The sequence below is a fragment of the Brassica oleracea genome, chromosome C8 (assembly GCF_000695525.1).
Source record: "Brassica oleracea var. oleracea cultivar TO1000 chromosome C8, BOL, whole genome shotgun sequence".
In the NCBI taxonomy this organism is placed as follows: domain Eukaryota; kingdom Viridiplantae; phylum Streptophyta; class Magnoliopsida; order Brassicales; family Brassicaceae; genus Brassica; species Brassica oleracea.
The window spans coordinates 36,970,670-36,989,105 of NC_027755.1; the positions used below are offsets into that span (position 1 = coordinate 36,970,670).

At 30.6% G+C, this 18,436-nt stretch overlaps 2 protein-coding genes and 2 pseudogenes across 2 annotated transcripts; 2 read left to right on the top strand and 2 right to left on the bottom strand.

Annotated features, from left to right (window-relative positions):
- Positions 1-3,605: 3,605 nt before the first annotated feature.
- Positions 3,606-8,200, top strand: LOC106310821 (annotated as a pseudogene).
- A 128-nt stretch (positions 8,201-8,328) lies between these two features.
- LOC106309316 lies at positions 8,329-9,166 on the bottom strand (annotated as a pseudogene).
- A 1,953-nt stretch (positions 9,167-11,119) lies between these two features.
- LOC106310405 (cytochrome P450 72C1-like) lies at positions 11,120-14,622 on the top strand. Its single transcript, XM_013747637.1, has 5 exons — positions 11,120-11,568; positions 12,049-12,266; positions 12,923-13,167; positions 13,522-13,909; positions 14,003-14,622. The coding sequence occupies exons 1-5, from the start codon at positions 11,286-11,288 to the stop codon at positions 14,426-14,428; spliced, it is 1,560 nt and encodes a 519-aa protein (XP_013603091.1). The 5' UTR covers positions 11,120-11,285; the 3' UTR covers positions 14,429-14,622.
- A 1,102-nt stretch (positions 14,623-15,724) lies between these two features.
- Positions 15,725-17,577, bottom strand: LOC106310197 (protein SRG1). The gene is made up of 4 exons (XM_013747422.1): positions 17,323-17,577; positions 16,635-16,882; positions 16,199-16,529; positions 15,725-16,126 (listed from the first exon to the last, which is right to left on the bottom strand). Exons 1-4 carry the CDS (start codon positions 17,575-17,577, stop codon positions 15,884-15,886), a joined length of 1,077 nt encoding a protein of 358 aa, XP_013602876.1. The 3' UTR covers positions 15,725-15,883.
- Between the last annotated feature and the right edge of the window lie 859 nt (positions 17,578-18,436).

An 18,436-nucleotide genomic window follows, 5' to 3' on the forward strand; every position in this document is an offset into this window, starting at 1 on the left:
TTTTTTAAAAATAATCAATTTAAATTGTTATTATCATTGAATATAATTATTTTTGACATAATTTGAATTTTCGTTTACATCAAAACTTATCATATTTTAGGATAATTTTAATTTAAAATGTAATTTTCATATTTTTCAAACAAATTCTAAAAATATTTTTTAAATATTTTGTTATAATTTTTTTAAAAATATTGAGTTGCATTTCAAATGAAAAGGTAAAGATATTAAAAATATTCTAATTAAAATATGTAAAATTTAATATAGTTTTAAGGAAATGGTCAAAATAAACATAAAAAAAATCATGATTTTTGTTAACTGGGCGGATCATTATTTATATGATATCGCAAATGAAAAAAAAATTTATGTTTTTACAATTATCTAATTAACTAAGTATACTCATTTTTTTATATTTTTTATATGATATCACACATTCGTAAAAAAATAGATAGTTTAAGATGCAAAAAAAAAATTTACTTAATGAATATAATATGAACGAATATTACAAATATATCATTTAATAAAATAAATAATTAAAAACTGAAAATTTATAGCCGCGCTGGCGTGCGGATCAAGATCTAGTTATTACTATTTTAATCAACCAACAACGTCCGTAGCCGGTAGCTCTGCTTTGTCTTGCGTTGAGTTCAGTAAATGATAGTCTACGCGTTGACGTCAAAAAAAAAATGATAGTCTACGAGTAATTGCACCAATAATATCAAAATATAAGCATAAAGTTGGATCCAATCATCAATGCTATTAAAACATAAGCATAATGATAGATACATTTTGGTTATATGTAAAAAAAAAATTTAAAAACATTATATAATATAATTAATATTCCTACAACGTTATTCCTAAGCCTAATGCATTTATATTTGCAACAAAACCACCCAAAACTCTCGCCATATTTATGGTAAGAATTGCTGTCAAAAAAATTTACAGTAAGAATTTAAATGAGACGATTATTAATGATTTCTTATATAAGGTAATATTATTTATAGGAACAAACATTAATGTCTCTAGATCTTAACTTATTTAACAAAAAATATTTTTTAACTTGGTTGTTAACATATCTTAATTTTTCCCAACGATTTAAAATTATATATTCACAATTGTAACAAATAAATATTTTGAGATATTTTTATACGATCTGACATCTTTAAATTTATTCGTCAAACAATATAAATAACAAAAACAAACTAATATTGTTATATAAATAACTTTTGGCTTTCTCTAGTATTATTTTTTTTTCTATTTTGAATAGTAAAAAAATCATCAAAGTATAAAAATTACAAATCTAATAGTTTTTCAATTTTATGTACAATTTAAAAGTATATAAAATTTTAATTTTTAAAATATTACCAGTTTTGGGGTTTTTAATAGATCAACTAGGGATAGATCACGGGTTTATCAAATATTTAATTAAAAAAATCATTAAATTTGAACCGCTTCGGATCATCGGATTTACCAGTTCAACCGTGGATCCGTATCAAATATAAAAACACTAAGTATATATCAATTTTTAACATAAATATGTAGATCAAGAAATAGTACTTAATACTAAGTAATATTTTTATCCAAAAATCAAATAAAAGCGCGGATAAAAATTTAGTTATATTATTAAAATTAAATTAATTGATATGGTTGGACTAACATCACCTTATACGATTATTGATACTATATTATATATATCACATGCGTTTCCTAATAGAGTTGACTTCATATTTATTGTCTGCGATTAAATTAATTTAACCTTAACAAATCAATATAATTGGTGATTAGTTACCTTTTTATAGTTTTAAATGTAATAAATTTCAAGTTTAGCTTCAAATCATCTACCTGAACTCAGGAAAACTGAAAGAAAAAAAAAACAAATATAATATTAAATTAAGGTGAGATTTTCCTTGGAATTCTCCTTTCTCAGACGTAGATAGTTACAACAAAAACAGAGACAAACAAGAAAAAGATAAGTGAATATAGAAGTATCATAGACTATATAATAAAAATAAAAAGATAAAAATACTCTAAATCTATATTATTATTTATGAAGTGATTTGACTTATTTGTCATATTCTCCATGATTTTAGTTAATTTGCTTACTTGTCATATTTTCCATGATTTTAGGATAAATTATTAGTTTAATTAATATTTTTTTTTGATATCTATATATTTATCATGATATTTAAAATCATGATAAACATGAACCTATTTTACCGATATATATACTAATATTTTTTAAAAATATATTTTAATATATAATAAACATGATATTTAGGACATTTAGTTAATAAATAGATATTAATAATATATACCGATAATATCATCGTTACTTTTCTCTCATTTATAATTTTAATGACTAATATTTTAGCTAATATAGCCAATTTCTCTGATTTTTTTCTGAAAATATTGATCAAATATGTATTATTATAAAATTTATATATAAGTATACTAATATATCTGAATTAATCAGTTTATTTAGTTAATTTGCTTATTTTTTATCTTTCCAATAGTTATAGGATAAATCATTAGTTTAATTAATATTATTAATTAATTAATTTATTTTGATATCTATATATTTATCATGATATTTAAAATAATTAATAAACATTAACATATTTTACCAATATATATACTAATATTTTTTAAATATATATTTTAATATATAATTATCATGATATTTAGGAATTAATAAATATATATCAACAATATCTACCGATAATATCATCATTCCTTTTCTCTCATTTTATAATTTTAATGACTAATATTATAGCCAATTTCTCTGATTTTTTTCTGAAAATATTGATCAAATATGTATTATTATAAAATTTATATATAAGTATACTAATATATCTGAATTAATCGGTTTATTTTGTTTATTCGGCTTGATCCCTCAATATATTGAACCATATTCATATACTGATGTTTTTTAAACATAATATCCTCGGTACTTCCAAATCCAGACTATTTTCTCTATTTCGGTTTGGTTCGGTTTTGAATGGTTTGGTTTTACCAGATTAAACACTCCTAAACTATTGTTATTTGTTAATGTTTTATATTTATGATTTTTTTATAATCTTTATAGTACCAGAAGATTTATTTTCAGTCCAAATATAATATGTGTTAATTTCACGTACAAAATTTCCTAATTTAGTTATTACTATAAAAAAGATTTTGATCCAAAATCTACATTACATAAATAAAAATATGAAACAAAATAATATAATTTAATAAATTGATTACCAATATGAATATTTAAATTTTATAATTTATAATAATTTAAAATTTGTATCTAATTTAATTATTATTATTTTATTAAAAATAATTAAAATTAAAAATTGTTAGATGTATAGATATATTAATCCGCACAAGGTGCGAGATATCAATTAAATACTCATGCAATAACGCCACATGCATGTAGCGTAAGGAAAGGAAGATAAAAAAATAAAATTTTGGAAATATACACCAAAGAACTTCTTTTTTATAGATTCACTGCCAGTTGCACATACAGCGAGTTATTACATATATCTCCTCTCTACAAACAAGTTTTATCACATTTCTATTATACAGTATTTCTATTCACACATTATAGAGAGATATAGTTTCAAAAAAAAAAAATATAGAGAGAGAGATATACAGCTGCCTCCAACATATATAGTCAACTGATGAAATTATAAGCATCATCATTATAATCTTGTCTCCTTTCTTTCTCTCTTCCTCTCCTCTTTATCATAGATCAAAAACACAAGATGATAGAGATAATTGCAGTAAAGAACGTGTTCTTGATCGGGTTTTCGATCTTGATACTGAATTGGGTATGGAGAGCTGTAAATTGGGTTTGGTTAAGGCCAAAGAGGTTGGAAAAATATCTGAAGAAACAAGGATTTTCTGGAAATTCTTACAGAATTTTGATGGGAGACATGAGAGAGAGAGTAATCAGATGGATCAAGTTGCTCAGTCACTTCCTCTTCCTCTCACTGCTGATTTTGTCCCTCGCATGATGCCTTTTATCCATCAAACTGTTCTAAATGGTATGATCCATCAAACTCAGCTTAATTCTCAAGTTTTGAAGTGTTGTTTTTAGTATAACTATCCGAAGAAAATGTGAATCTAATTAAATATGAACCAAGCTAGACTTGGTCTTGTGTTAGATTCATATTTTTGTATTAATTTGGTTAAGAGTTGCTCATCTTCTTCATCTTGAATTTCAATTATTTCAAGGTATGAACAGAGAGATACATAGCAAGGATTAAAAGAGTTAACTGTGTATATATAAATTTTTTTTGCATAATTGCATAGTTAATATCTAAATCTGATAGCTTTTCTGGTTATAATCGAAATCTAACTCACATATAATAAAATAATAACACTCTCTAGCTGATCATGTACTTGCTCCAGTACATCATTTTTGTATGTGTTTTGTTTCATATGTAGATTGGTTAAACTATAACAACTAGTAATAAGTCAAGTTAAGAAAAACAAATGGTAGTAACTAATTTATATACCAAAAGCCAGTTACAAAATAAAATAAAATAATTTTTATACTACTTATTTGTTTGAACAGGGAAGAAGTGTTTCACGTGGTACGAGAAATAATGTCAAGACACGAACTCTTTTCAAAACCAAAGATTGGATCACATAGTCATGTTTTCCTCAGTGGTCTTATCAATCACGATGGTCCTGAATGGTCCAAATATCGAAGCATTCTTAATCCTGCTTTTCGTATCGACAATTTAAAGGTATTTTAAAAAAAAAACTTTTTGGTGAATTAATGAATACACTGCTCATTTTGACTCTCATAACTATTTTTCGTTTTTGACAAAAAAAAACTAATTTTCATTTTTTATAATATTTTTTAACTCTAAGTTTGACATAATCTGAACTTGCCGCATTTTCTTTAGATTCTCATCAGTTTCATCTCCTTTTCCTCCTTTCTGAAAAGAAATCCAGATGAGTTTGACATGAGAGCATGATTAACCCGAAATTCTTAACGTAAGTTAAAAAACTGTTTCTTAATTTTTAACTAAAAAAGTTAAGAACCGGTTATTAAAAAACTCTTATTTAAGAACTTTATTTAAGAACTCTTAGTTTTTTTAGTTAAAAGTTAAAAAACAATTTCTTAATTTCCGCTAAGAATCTTACTCTAAGAACTCCAGGTTAATCATGGTCTAAGTTTTGATAGTTGAGATAGATTTAAACAAAAATAAATAATTAGGTATTTTATCCGCACATGCCAACATAATATTTTTACAAAATTTAAACAAAAATAAATAATTAGGTATTTTATCCGCACATGCCAACATAATATTTTTACAAACAATTATTAGTTTATGTTTTATTAATTAAAAAATCAGCATAATAGCTTATTCCTTATTTTCAAAAAAATTAAATCAAACGTCATATCATCTATATATGACGATTTTTTTCATCACAATATATATGTTTATTATTGTGTTGAAATTATAAAAACACTCGCATCAAAATATTTTTTGAAAATATCTTTACACAAATGTTTTTGTTTGATTAATATTTAATTATAAATTATTTTATATCTTACTTTTCAAAATTTTATAATATAAAATATTATTTCCTGTTGACAACAAAAAATATATAAGAATTATCTTAATATACAATTTGTTTTTAATTATAATTTATTGAAGGTATCATTGATTTTAGCCGCTCCTGTTTTTAACGTTAGAGTTCGAACGCGAACAAATCAATTCGCAAATACTAGTATAGAAGACTAGGAAGACAAACAAAATAAACAAAAAAAACAATTTACGAAAAGTAGAAAGAAAAAACACTTTACAAAAAATGTGTTCTCTTCTCTAAACTTTCCCCATGTTGCCGTCGCGTCCTTTGTGTGACACTGTGACCCCCTGAGCTCGTCTCAGCTCGGTTCAGATTCGGTTGCCTCTAAATTTTCAAACCGGATACTTGGTGGTGGCGCTTCTCGAGGATGGTGGTTACGCTTTCTGCTTGTGGTGAAGGGACAAAGGTTTTCGTCTTATGATTGATCTTTTGTATGAGCGGTGGTGTGTGTGGCACTGTGGCGTCCAAAAACGTTGTTTGGTCATGTGTATCGCGCTTACCAGCATCGTGGTGCGGTGGTGGTGACTTGGCGGCGGTTTTCATTTTACATACGAGATTTCGCGAGTCAAGGTTCATTTTCCTTCAGCTTCACCGGTGGTCTCGTGTGGAGGCGCATGGGTTCAAGGTTGTGTTCCGATTTTCTGGCTTTTATTGTGGCAGTGCGTGAAGTAGTGGCAGTGCGCGGTGACGGCGCATGGATTTCTCGGCTCTCTCGGCATAACATTTTATCAATATTTTTTTTTACCAAAAGTATTTAAAGAAAAAGCACAAACAGAGAAAAAAATCAGCAAAGAAATAGAAGCCGCGCCACCAATTACCAACCAAACTATAAAAAGTCTGAAAGCGAAATATCAGAAAAAGACACATTACAAAAAGGTAAAATCAAGAATATCCGAAAAATTCAACCTTTTTGGATCGGCTATGATTTCATTATCAATACTACAGAGCATTTATTATCTTTAACAAAAAAAAATTGCTTGGTTATATATGAAAACCCATCAATGTGGATATTTGTATGAGACTGGTTTTATTTTTTTCAAATGAAACCCTATTTAATATCTTGTTTAAATGATGTACAGAGCATCCTTCCAGCACTCAACTCGAGTTGCAAAGAGATGTTAGAAGAATGGGAAAAGCTAGCTTCAGCAGAAAGAACAGTGGAACTTGATTCATGGACTTACTGTCATGACTTAACCAGAAACATGCTTGCTCGTGCTTCTTTTGGTGATTCCTACAAAGATGGCACCAAAAGCTTCGAAATCCAACAAGAACAGATCGATCTTGGTCTCCGAGCTCTTCGTTCTGTCTACATTCCTGGATCTAAGTAAGCAAAATGTCTTCTCTTTTTTATTTATCAACAGAGTTTGGAACTTGTAAAGCTAATCTTGCTGATTCTAACTGTAAATATTTTTTGAATTGTTTTCTTAATGAATTACACGCAGTTGTATATATACATATATGAGTCAAATATATTTAAAATAGAAATGAGACTTTTCTAAATCTTGGAGTATATATATAAATCAACTATCTTTGCCAGAATAATTTCTACATAATACTTTTCGGTTTGGACTCCACGATTTTCATTTCATAATCAAACTGTGCTTTTGATAATAGTTGGTTTGCAATATACACATCTTCCTCTTCAAGTTATTTTAATACTAATATCATTTTTTGTATTTGCAATTTGCAGATATTTGCCAACAAAGTTCAACAAGAGGTTGAAGAGAAACAGAAAGGGACATAAGGGCTATATTTAAAGATATGATTGAAACAAAAGAGAAGGAGATAAAAAGAGGAAGAGCTAACGACAAGAACAGCGACTTGTTGTGCTCCATGTTGGACTCGAATGCAAAGCAAATCAAACAACACGGACCAGATTCAGGGCTGAGTCTCGACGATCTGATAGATGACTGTAAGGCTTTCTATCTAGCTGGTCAACATGCGACTTCTTCATTGTTTGTTTGGACACTTGTTGCTCTAAGCCAACATCAAGACTGGCAAAACAAAGCAAGAGACGAGATTTCTCAGGCTTTTGGTAACAACGAGCCAGATTTTGAAGGGCTAAGCCACTTGAAAGTGGTAAGTAGACATTTTAAAACCCATCAAACAGAAAAAAGGAGACTTGTTTATAAAATTTTCTTTTGTTTTTTTGGGCCATTATTAGGTATCAATGATCCTGCATGAAGTTCTTAGACTCTACTCACCAGCTTACTTCACAAGTCGAATAACTGAACAAGAAGTGAAGCTTCAGAGATTCTCTTTACCCGAAGGAGTTGTGATCACAATACCAATGCTCTTGGTGCACCATGACCCTGATCTTTGGGGAGACGATGTCAAACAGTTTAAGCCCGAGAGATTCATCAATGGAGTTGCAAGTGCAACCAAAGGAAGACTATCTTTCTTGCCGTTTAGCTCGGGACCTCGGACTTGTATTGGTCAGAACTTCTCCATTTTACAAGCTAAGCTCTTTGTTGCAATGATTCTTCAACGGTTTAGTGTAGAGCTCTCTCCACCGTATACTCATGCTCCTTTTCCAGCTATAACTACAGTCCCACAACATGGAGCTCATTTGATCATTCGAAAAGTTTAAAGGAGGTAGAAGAAAAAGTTACAAGAAACAAATTCAAATTTCAAAAGATTTCTTGATTTTATTATTCCCTTATGACATTAGTAAAGATATAATTATGTGTTTGAACAAATAAGAGTGTTACAGTTTCCTTTGTCAAATACTATTTGGATCTAATCAATATTTTCAAGATTAAACATCACCATATCCTCTAGGGCTGATCTGAAGCCACTTCTAGGAAGATACTTCAGATTCTTTAAAGCAGATTCACCTTTCTCATTGGCCAGTTCTTGAGCTCTCTTGATCCCACCACGATCCAGGCTCACAAAACTCAGACTAAATGATCTCTCTTAGCCTTGACTCATTCTCTAGAGCGAAGATCACTGGCGCTGTTATGTTACATTTGGCTAAGTCGTTGGCTGCAGGCTTCCCTAGCTGCACTGAGGATTGAGTGAAGTCCAAAAATTTCATCAACTACTTGAAAAATAATCCAAGATTTTCCCCTAACTGATACATTTGTTCAGCTACCCCGCTTTCGACTTTACTGAAAATTGCAGCTCCTTTGGTGCTTGCAGCTACTAATGAAGTTGTCTTTTAGTAACTCTTGAGAAAGTTATCATCGAGTTTGATGTCACAATCAAATAAACTTGATGCTTGATTTATCTCACTGCTTGCAAAATCTTTGATCACCTGAAAAAGAGAAACCAAGATTCAGAGTGAGTGTTGTTGTACTGACCGTTTTTCAATCTCAAGAAAAAAAGAAAGTACCTGACTTATGAGCTTAAATACTTGTAGGTTTTCAGGATTAGCGAAGTACCATGATGCTTGAGCAAACATGAAAGCACCAGCTAATACAGCTACTCTTGTCCCAACATGCTATAGACAATTTCGCAAAAATTTGATAATATTTTTATAATTTATAAATCCATATTTATGTCTATTAGTTGTTAAAATTTTGAGAATTTAAAACCACTGTTTTATTTGATTGCGTCCAATATTAACCTTGAACATGAGTTAGTGTCATGAAACTATTGACTCCGAATGAATAACGATTGTTTAGTAAGAGTATCTCTAACCTCATGGTACTTCGCTAATCCTGAAAACAGCTGAGAATGTGTATAATATAACAGTTCTATTTTCATTTTAAAATAAAGTACTATTAGATTAGAATCTAACTCTATTATATAATTACTCTATTATAGAGCTACTCTATAATATTACTATAATATTTTAGAAAAAAATAGAGTGAACCATTGAAAATAATTTAAGAAAAATAATATTTTGGAGACAAAATGAAGGGAATATTAGACCTCCAAGAAAAACAGAATACAAGGTTTACTAAAATGCACTGTTATAACAGAAATATTTCATCATTAATATTTTATTCTTAAAAATTAAACTGGTTTATTCTTATAAAACTAAAATGTTCACAATCTAGTTTTCTTAATATTGTATAGGTACTAGGTATCCGTCTTTAATCCACATAGTTTCCTCGTTTCTAATTTCTTAGAATTGATAATTGTGGTGATTATTTTAACTTTTCATAATATATTTCTCACATTTTCAAGGTTCTATTTCTGATGAAAGTCAATATATTTTTGTTCACACAGCATAATTGGTACAAAGTCAAGAAAATTAGGAATAATTTCTTTTCTCTAACCAACTTTTGTTTTTTTGCAACAATATATACACATTCTCAGCTGTTTTCAAAGAAGAATTGTTATGTTTTGTCTGAACCAATACAACAAATTAAAATCCCATTTATTCTGTACAAACGACACATATTTGGGATTTCAGAGTACAAAAATAAAGACCACCTTTTCAAATGTCATAATGAAGGCCGATCTGACTATGACTAGACTTTTAGTAAGCTTTTCAAACATGTTGTTACAATGTTGAATTCATTACTAAAATTTGTATCCAGGGTAGAGAAATACGTGTAGACATGACGCCATATAATGGCACACATTGGTTGAACAATGCAAATTACTTTCCTAAACATGACTAGACTTCTTTACTTTTCTTAACGTATATTTTTTCTAATCTCCACTACATAATATTAATTTCAGGTAGTATGCTTATTTACTTTTATTTATTTCAAGGATTTTTATGAATACTTCTCATAAGTTCATAACTCATAAGTAAAGTATGTTTAGCTTCGCGACAAGTTCTTTAATCCAAGTCTATTTATTATTTCTTGAACAAAAGAATAAACTAGTATAGCTAATCAAATAAGCTTACGTTATAACTATTTTAATCAACCAACAACGTCCGTAGCCGGTAGCTCTACTTTGTCTTACGTTGAGTTTAGTAAATGATAATGACCCTAGTCTACGCGTAAGTGCATTATATTATTAAAATGAAAATTAATTGATATGGTTGGACGAACATCACCTTATACTATTATTGATATTATATATCACATGCGTTTCGTAAGAGAGTTGACATTGCTATTCAGCGTCTCCAAAGAACAACGCCACCTGGTTTCATATTTATTGTCTGCGATTAAATTAATATAACACTAACAAATCAATATATTTGGTAATTAGTTACCTTTTTAAGTTTTAAATGTAGTAAATTTCAAGGTTCGCTTCATATCATCTACCTGAATATAGCTCAAGAAAACTGAAAGGGATAAAACTAATAAAATATTAAATTACGGTGAGAATTGCGTGGGAATTCTCCTTTCTCAAACTTGGGCAATTACGAGTTTACGACAAAAACAGACACCAACAAGAAAAAGATAAGTAAATATAGAAGTATCATATAGAGTATATATTAAAATTAAAAGATAAAAATACACTAAATACTCATGCAATAAAGCCACATGCATGTAGCGTAAGGAAAGGAAGACAAAATTAAATTTTTGGAAATTATACACCAGAAACTTGTTGTTATAAATTCGTTGCCAGTTGCACATACAGCGAGTTATTACATATATCTTCTCTCTACAAACAAGTTTTATCACATTTTAATTATACAGTATATCTATTCAGGCATATATATAGAGAGATATACAGCTGCCTCCAACATATATAGTCAACTGATGAAATTTTAAGCATCATTATTATAGTCTTGTCTCCTTTCTTTCTCTCTTCCTCTCCTCTTCATCATAGATCAAGAACACAAGATGATTGAGATAATTACAGTAAAAAATGTGTTCTTGATCGGGTTTTTGGTCTTGATACTGAATTGGGTATGTAGAGCTGTGAACTGGGTTTGGTTAAGGCCAAAGAGGTTGGAGATATATCTGAAGAAACAAGGATTTTCTGGGAATTCTTACAGAATTTTGATGGGAGACATGAGAGAGAGTAATCAGATGGATCAAGTTGCTCACTCTCTTCCTCTTCCTCTCACAGCTGATTTTGTCCCTCGCATGATGCCTTTTATCCATCACACTGTTCTAAATCATGGTATGATACATTAAACTCAGCTTAATTCTCAAGTTTTAAAGTGTTGTTTTTAGTATGACTATCTGAAGAAGATGTGAATCTAACTATATAAAACCAAGCTAGACCTGGTCTTTTGTTAGATTCGTCTTTTTGTATTAATTTGGTTAAGAGTTGCTCATCTTCTTCATCTTGAATTTCTATTTTTCAAGGAATGAACAGAGAGATTCAGAGCCAGGGATTAAAAGAGTTAGCTGTGTATATATATATTTAATTATATTATAATATTTCTATTTGCATAATTAAGATCTAAATCTGATATCTATTTCTGGTTATAATCGAAATCTAGCTCACAAATAATAAAATAATAATATTCTTTAGCATATCATATATTGTCTCCAGTACATTCTTGTGTGAGTTTTGTTTCATATGCAGATATAATATAGTTAAACTTAAACTATAACATATGGTAATAAATAATTTATATACTATTTGTTTTAACAGGGAAGAAGTGTTTCACATGGTACGGACCGTACCCGAACGTGATAGTAATGGATCCAGAGACACTACGGGAGATAATGTCAAGACACGAACTCTTTCCAAAACCAAAGATTGGATCACATAGTCATGTTTTCCTCAGTGGTCTTCTCAATCACGAAGGTCCTGAATGGTCCAAACATCGAAGCATTCTTAATCCTGCTTTTCGTATCGACAATTTAAAGGTATTTTTAACAATTTTGTTTTTGGTAAATTAATGAATGAATATACACACTGCACATTTTGACTCTCATAACCACAATGTGAACTTTATGGACGTCATTTTCGTCTCATTCTTTAGATTCTCATCACTTTCATTCTCTTTTTCCTCTTTTCCGAAAAGAAAGCCAGATGAGTTTGAAAGAAGTCTTGGTGGTTGAGAGATTTAAACAACAATAAATAAATAGAAAGCATTTATTTAAATCTTTTTAAATGATTATTAATCAATTTGTTTCCAAAAAAATATAGTATATTTTACAAAAACGTATTTAAAGAAAAAGAACAAACAGAGAAAAAGTTCGCAAATAACTAGAAGCCACGCCACGCCACCAAATACCGACCAAACTATAAAAAGTCTAAAAGCGAAATAACAGAAAAAGACACTACAAAAAGGTGAAATCATATTTAAAAATAAAAAATGTCCAAATAAATCAAGAATGTCCAAGTACATCAACTTTTTTGTCATTTATCAATATTACATACCTGCATTTATTATCTTTAACAAAAAAAATCATTGGTAGGTTATATATAAATCTCCATTTATGTGAAGTTTTGTATGAATGGTTTTTTTTTTTTTTTTCAAATTGAACTATATTTAATATCTTGTTCCCAAAATGTACAGAGTATCCTTCCAGCATTCAACTCGAGTTGCAAAGAGATGCTAGAAGAATGGGATAAACTAGCTTCAGCAAAAGGAACAGTAGAACTTGATTCATGGACTTACTGTCATGACTTAACAAGAAACATGCTTGCTCGTGCTTCTTTTGGTGATTCCTACAAAGATGGCATCAAGATCTTCGAAATCCAACAAGAACAGATCGATCTTGGTCTCCAAGCTATTCGTTCTGTCTACATTCCTGGATCAAAGTAAGCAAAATGTAACTTCTTTTTAATTTATCAACCGAGTTTGGAACCGTAAAGCTAATCTTGCTGATATTTTTTGTCGAATTAAAGAAAAAAATATGAGTTGCCTTTTTAGTGAATTATACATAAGAATTAAACATATCTCAAATGAAAATAAGATTTATCTAAATCTATAGTATGTATATAAATCAACTAACCTTTATCAGAATATAACTTTTAAAATTTCTGTTTGACTTCACAAATTTCACCTCATAATCAAATTTTACTGCTAATAATAGTTTGTCCACAAGATACACATCTCACTTTTCAAGTTATTCTAATACTAATATCATTTTTTTTTGTATTTGCAATTTGCAGATATTTGCCAACAAAGTTCAACAAGAGGTTGAGAGAAACTGAAAGGGACATGAGGGCTATGTTTAAAGATATGATTGAAACAAAAGAGAAGGAGATAAAAAGAGGAAGAGCTACTGACAAAAACAGCGACTTGTTGTGCTCCATGTTAGACTCAAATACAAAGCAAGTAAAAGAACAAGGACCAGATTCAGGGCTTAGTCTCGATGATCTGATAGATGACTGCAAGGCTTTCTATCTAGCTGGTCAAAACGTGACTTCTTCATTGTTTCTTTGGACTCTTGTTGCTCTAAGCCAACACCAAGACTGGCAAAACAAAGCAAGAGACGAGATCTCTAAGGCGTTTGGTAACAATGAGCCAGATTTTGAAGGGTTAAGCCACTTGAAAGTTGTAAGTAAACATTTTCAAAACCGATCAAACCACACGCTACAAATAAAAAATGGTTGTTTATAACCTTTTCTTCTGATTTTGGGCCATTATTAGGTATCAATGATCCTGCATGAAGTGCTTAGACTCTATTCACCAGCTTACTTCACATGCCGGATAACTAAACAAGAAGTGAAGCTAGAGAGATTCTCTTTACCCCAAGGAGTTGTGATTACAATACCAATGCTATTGGTGCACCATGACCCTGATCTTTGGGGAGAGGATGTGAAACAGTTTAAGCCGGAGAGATTCGTCAATGGAGTTGCAAGTGCAACCAAAGGAAGACTCTCTTTCTTGCCGTTTAGCTCTGGACCTCGGACTTGTATTGGTCAAAACTTCTCCATGTTGCAAGCTAAGCTCTTTGTGGCAACGGTTCTTCAACGGTTTAGTGTAAAGCTCTCTCCATCGTATACTCATGCTCCTTTCCCAGCTGCAACGACGTTCCCACAACATGGAGCTCATCTGATCATTCGAAAAGTTTAAAGGAGGTAGCAAAAACTTTACAAAAACAAAGGTGCTTTGTATATAAGAAACAGATTCAAATCTATAAATTTCAACAGTTTTCTTGATTTTTATTATTCGTTTATGACATATAGTAAAAAAAATAATAATAATAATGTGTTAACAGTTTTCCTTTGCATAGTGCTGCTAAATCATTACTGCTGCTAAAAACTTGATTTTGGCGCATTCAAGCTTCGTCTCGAATCCGCTGTGATCTTCATTTAAAGAATTATCTTGATTAATTTACATTGTTGTAGCTTATGTTTTCAATCAAAGATGATGGTTAATTCCCTCCAATCGTTGTAATCAAGCAGTTTGAAGAGTAATGAAATTAAATTGTGCTAAAAAAAAGACTTCTGTTGCATAGTACAGCTTAATTATTTCACATTAAGAAATTGATTTATAAACAGAAGTCAGAATCAAGTTTCTTTAATTATTTCACATTAAGGAAATTTATTTTCTCTAAATCATTTGAGCTATTTATTGGGTTTCTGATAATTTTCCAGACACCTACCCAATCTCTTGTCAGAAACTCAATAAATAGCTCAAATGATTTAGAGAAAAAGACCCACAAATTGTTAAATCATAGAGCTTTGCAGAAGTTAGTACCAGTAAGGACTTAGCAAATCTATTATGTATTAGCAAAAGTATATGGAAACCTCAATAGTAACAGTTGCTTGTCTATCTTGTTGACATTCAATGATTCAAATGCCCATTATGATCCTGCAAAATGCAACAAACCAAAAAAAAAAACATTTTGAAAGTATTAACAATCAATAGTCTTTAATTTGGTTCAGTTACATTAAAATCTATTCAGTATATCTATTGTAAAAGTAGTGGGACAATAAAGAAATTCCAGTCCTTTTAGGCTATTTCGAATCGGCATGCTTTGTATTTTTATTCGAAAGCTCTGAACATTTTCTTTCTCAATCGATAATAACAATCAATAATTCTTGAAGAATTATTTGACATATGTTGTCCATTATCAATGAATACATATACACTTGGAGAGATCTTCTGTTGTTATCCACTCGAGCGAACAAGAGATTAGTAATACGTTAAGTAAAATGTAGTACCTACGTTGAGGTTTAGGAAGTTATCTAAAGAATATTGTGAACTAGTCTTTTCTTAAAGCGCACGTTAACAAAAAAAAAACTCACCAAGTTTGGGAGTCAAAGATTGAAACTAGAAATTTTACGTTTACAAAAAAAAAAACTCACACTGTGAATCATGTGATCACTATTATTAGATAACGTTTTGAGCAACAACGAACATTTATTAAGAAACGGAAACGTACAATCATCTTATTATAGCAATACGTAGAAGCATTCTTATTACAAGTTCATATAGACTTTTTTACTGCAGCAATCAAGAAAACAGAAGAGAACACAAAGTAGACATATGATAGAGTTTCTTAGGACGAAGGCATTACTTCTTTTATATTTTCAAAGCATCGAGATAAGCTTTTCCGTCGAGTGTACGAGAGAACAAGCCATCCATATACTCTTTCATGGTCAGACTTTTGAATTTTCTAACCTTCTGCCTTTCAACGAGGCTTTGTGCTGGACCAACTTCTTTATACAGTCCAGGGTTGTGAAACGTCGCAATAGAGAGCCTCTCTTTCTCTGAGTTCACAACTCCTCGATGCTCGATGCTTCTATATGTCCCATTTGTTATGATCTACATCAACCCACTAGAACCATTTACAATGATCGATTTGTTACCGTATGCTTTTTGATGTAATTTTATTACCTCTATGACGTCTCCTATGTTGACAATGAAAGCATTTGGGAGAGGTTTAACAGGAACCCATTTCCCATCTTTCTTGATTTGGAGACCTTCAACTTCATTAACCTGCAACAGTATGGTGAGTCCGACTGAATCTGAATGAGGAGATAGTCCGATAACCTTATCAGGTTGTGGACACGGTGGGTAGTAGTTCATCCTCATCATCTGGACCGAATCAACATCATCAAACAACTTTAACATTTCCTCTGGTTTGACCTCTAGGGCTCTTGCCATTTTTGCTATTAAGATCTTAGCTATGCTCTGCACTTCAGTCGAATACGTCTCCAGTGTGTCTCTGAAGAAGTCAGAAAACCAATAATTATACAGAGAAATACTTTGTAAATTTTAAGTTTCAAAAAAAAACTTTGTAAATTTAGTTTAAAAAAACAAAAACAAAAACCTAAAAGGAAGAGGTAGCTTGGGGAACAAGTGAGGCTTGCGTGCTTCAATAGGTTGCACAATATGGTAGAACATATCTGCCCAATCGAGCTTCTGATCTTCTGAAACCACAAAAGCTTGTCCGAAACCTTCGATCTCATTTGGTTGCTGCCAGAACTTCTTCTTTTCTTCCATGGGAAGATTGAAGAAACCTTGAATCTCCAACTTTATTTTGTCCAAGAAACTTGGGTCTATTCCATGGTTTACAAGCTGTAGATTATTACCACAAAGACATTATCACAATGCTTAATAAAAAGAGATTCCATAGTTTATTTTGTAAGAAACAATGTTTTTCCCAATTTCTCAAATCAATACTCTTTATGTTTGAGTTTATTTGGTGTTAAAAAATTCTTTTACAAAATTATAAATAAAAATTTAATGTTGTTTTGAGATTTGTGACTAGTTATATAATCTTTTTTATTAGTAGAATTAGTTTTTAGTGATATTTTTATGTAACCAAGATATATTGAATGAACCATTTTTAATTTGTGTGCAATAACTCTAAACATCAAATAAAATTAAAAAGAGTATTAGTAAATTCTGAGACTTGCCTCGGAAGAAACAAGTCTAAAATCTTCATATGAAGTTTTGACATGGTAATAAATAAAGATGATCGTTGATCTGCAAAGTAAAAAGTTTGGGGAGTTTACCTGGAAAAATCCCCATTCCTTGCAAGCAAAGTCGAGCTTCTCAACCTCAGAGTCCATGGTTGTTGAGGAACATAACCGCTTCATGTCAATGATTGGGATCTCGGTATTTAGACCAGAACGATCGGTGACTTCAGTCTTGTCTTGATCAGGCCGAACATACCTGGGAGGAACGGTCGTGACCATCTTCTCCTTAACCATCTCCTGAACAGAAGGAACTACAATCGAGCTCCACTGAGCTGATTCTTTTGATTCCATGGCGGTTTCTTTCTTGGACCAAAAACGATATGGTGTAGGTGTAGGTGTAGATATGTTTAGCAAGATGTTGTGTTAGGTAATTTAAAGGGAATTTCGATTTTTCCTATGTTATAATGATTGATTAGTTTGACCCAAATCCTCAATAGTCGAAACTGTTTGATTGTCCTCTGTTGGGACAAAAAAATGATTCCAATTGTTTAAAGATTAGATCGACAAAGATATGTGGCTGCCTTTGTCAACTGGTTGTTACTTGTTACTAACCCCACGTTATATTCATATTTAACATGAAACATGTTACCCTACATATAACTTTTTTAAGTGTGAAATTAGTTGTATACAGGATCACCTGACCCCAGATATTATATAAACTTGTTTTTGGCTGTTCGCAAATATCGCCCTCTAGCGCAAAATGTTGCAAGTGCATCCCCTACAATAGTCATGGGCATTTTATCAGAAACCTGAAAACCGAACCGGAACCGAACCGAAAAAACCGGGACCGAAATCCGACCAAAAATTACAAAAACCTGAACGGTTCCTATATTTCTAAATCCGAAAAACCGAAACCGAACCGAGAACCGAACGAGTACCTGAATATTTTGAATATATTGATTTTTTTTTTATATTTTTAATTTTAATATATATAAAATATAATTTATAAATAAAAAAATATCTAAAAAATCCGAACTACCCGAATAACCCAGATATTTTTCGCTTTTTCTGGGTATAGCTCGGGTTTTCGGGATTTTTTTCGGTTTTTTGGGTTTTAAACCCGAACCAAACCCGAATTATTTGTAATACGGTTCCATTTCGGGTTTTATAAAAAAAAATAGAAATCTGACCCGAACCTGACATTATCCGA

What these genes read in the sequence shown, in the direction of transcription:
- LOC106310197 (XM_013747422.1), bottom strand. Translation starts at nt 17,577, where the DNA reads ATGGAATCAAAAGAATCAGCTCAGTGGAGCTCGATTGTAGTTCCTTCT. An exon ending in AGGAATGGGGATTTTTCCAG is followed by an intron (nt 16,883 to 17,322) that starts GTAAACTCCCCA and finishes AATAATCTACAG; the next exon opens with CTTGTAAACCATGGAATAGA. An exon ending in AAGCTACCTCTTCCTTTTAG is followed by an intron (nt 16,530 to 16,634) that starts GTTTTTGTTTTT and finishes TGACTTCTTCAG; the next exon opens with AGACACACTGGAGACGTATT.
- LOC106310405 (XM_013747637.1), top strand. Translation starts at nt 11,286, where the DNA reads ATGATTGAGATAATTACAGTAAAAAATGTGTTCTTGATCGGGTTTTTG. An exon ending in TCACACTGTTCTAAATCATG is followed by an intron (nt 11,569 to 12,048) that starts GTATGATACATT and finishes TTGTTTTAACAG; the next exon opens with GGAAGAAGTGTTTCACATGG. An exon ending in GTCTACATTCCTGGATCAAA is followed by an intron (nt 13,168 to 13,521) that starts GTAAGCAAAATG and finishes TGCAATTTGCAG; the next exon opens with ATATTTGCCAACAAAGTTCA.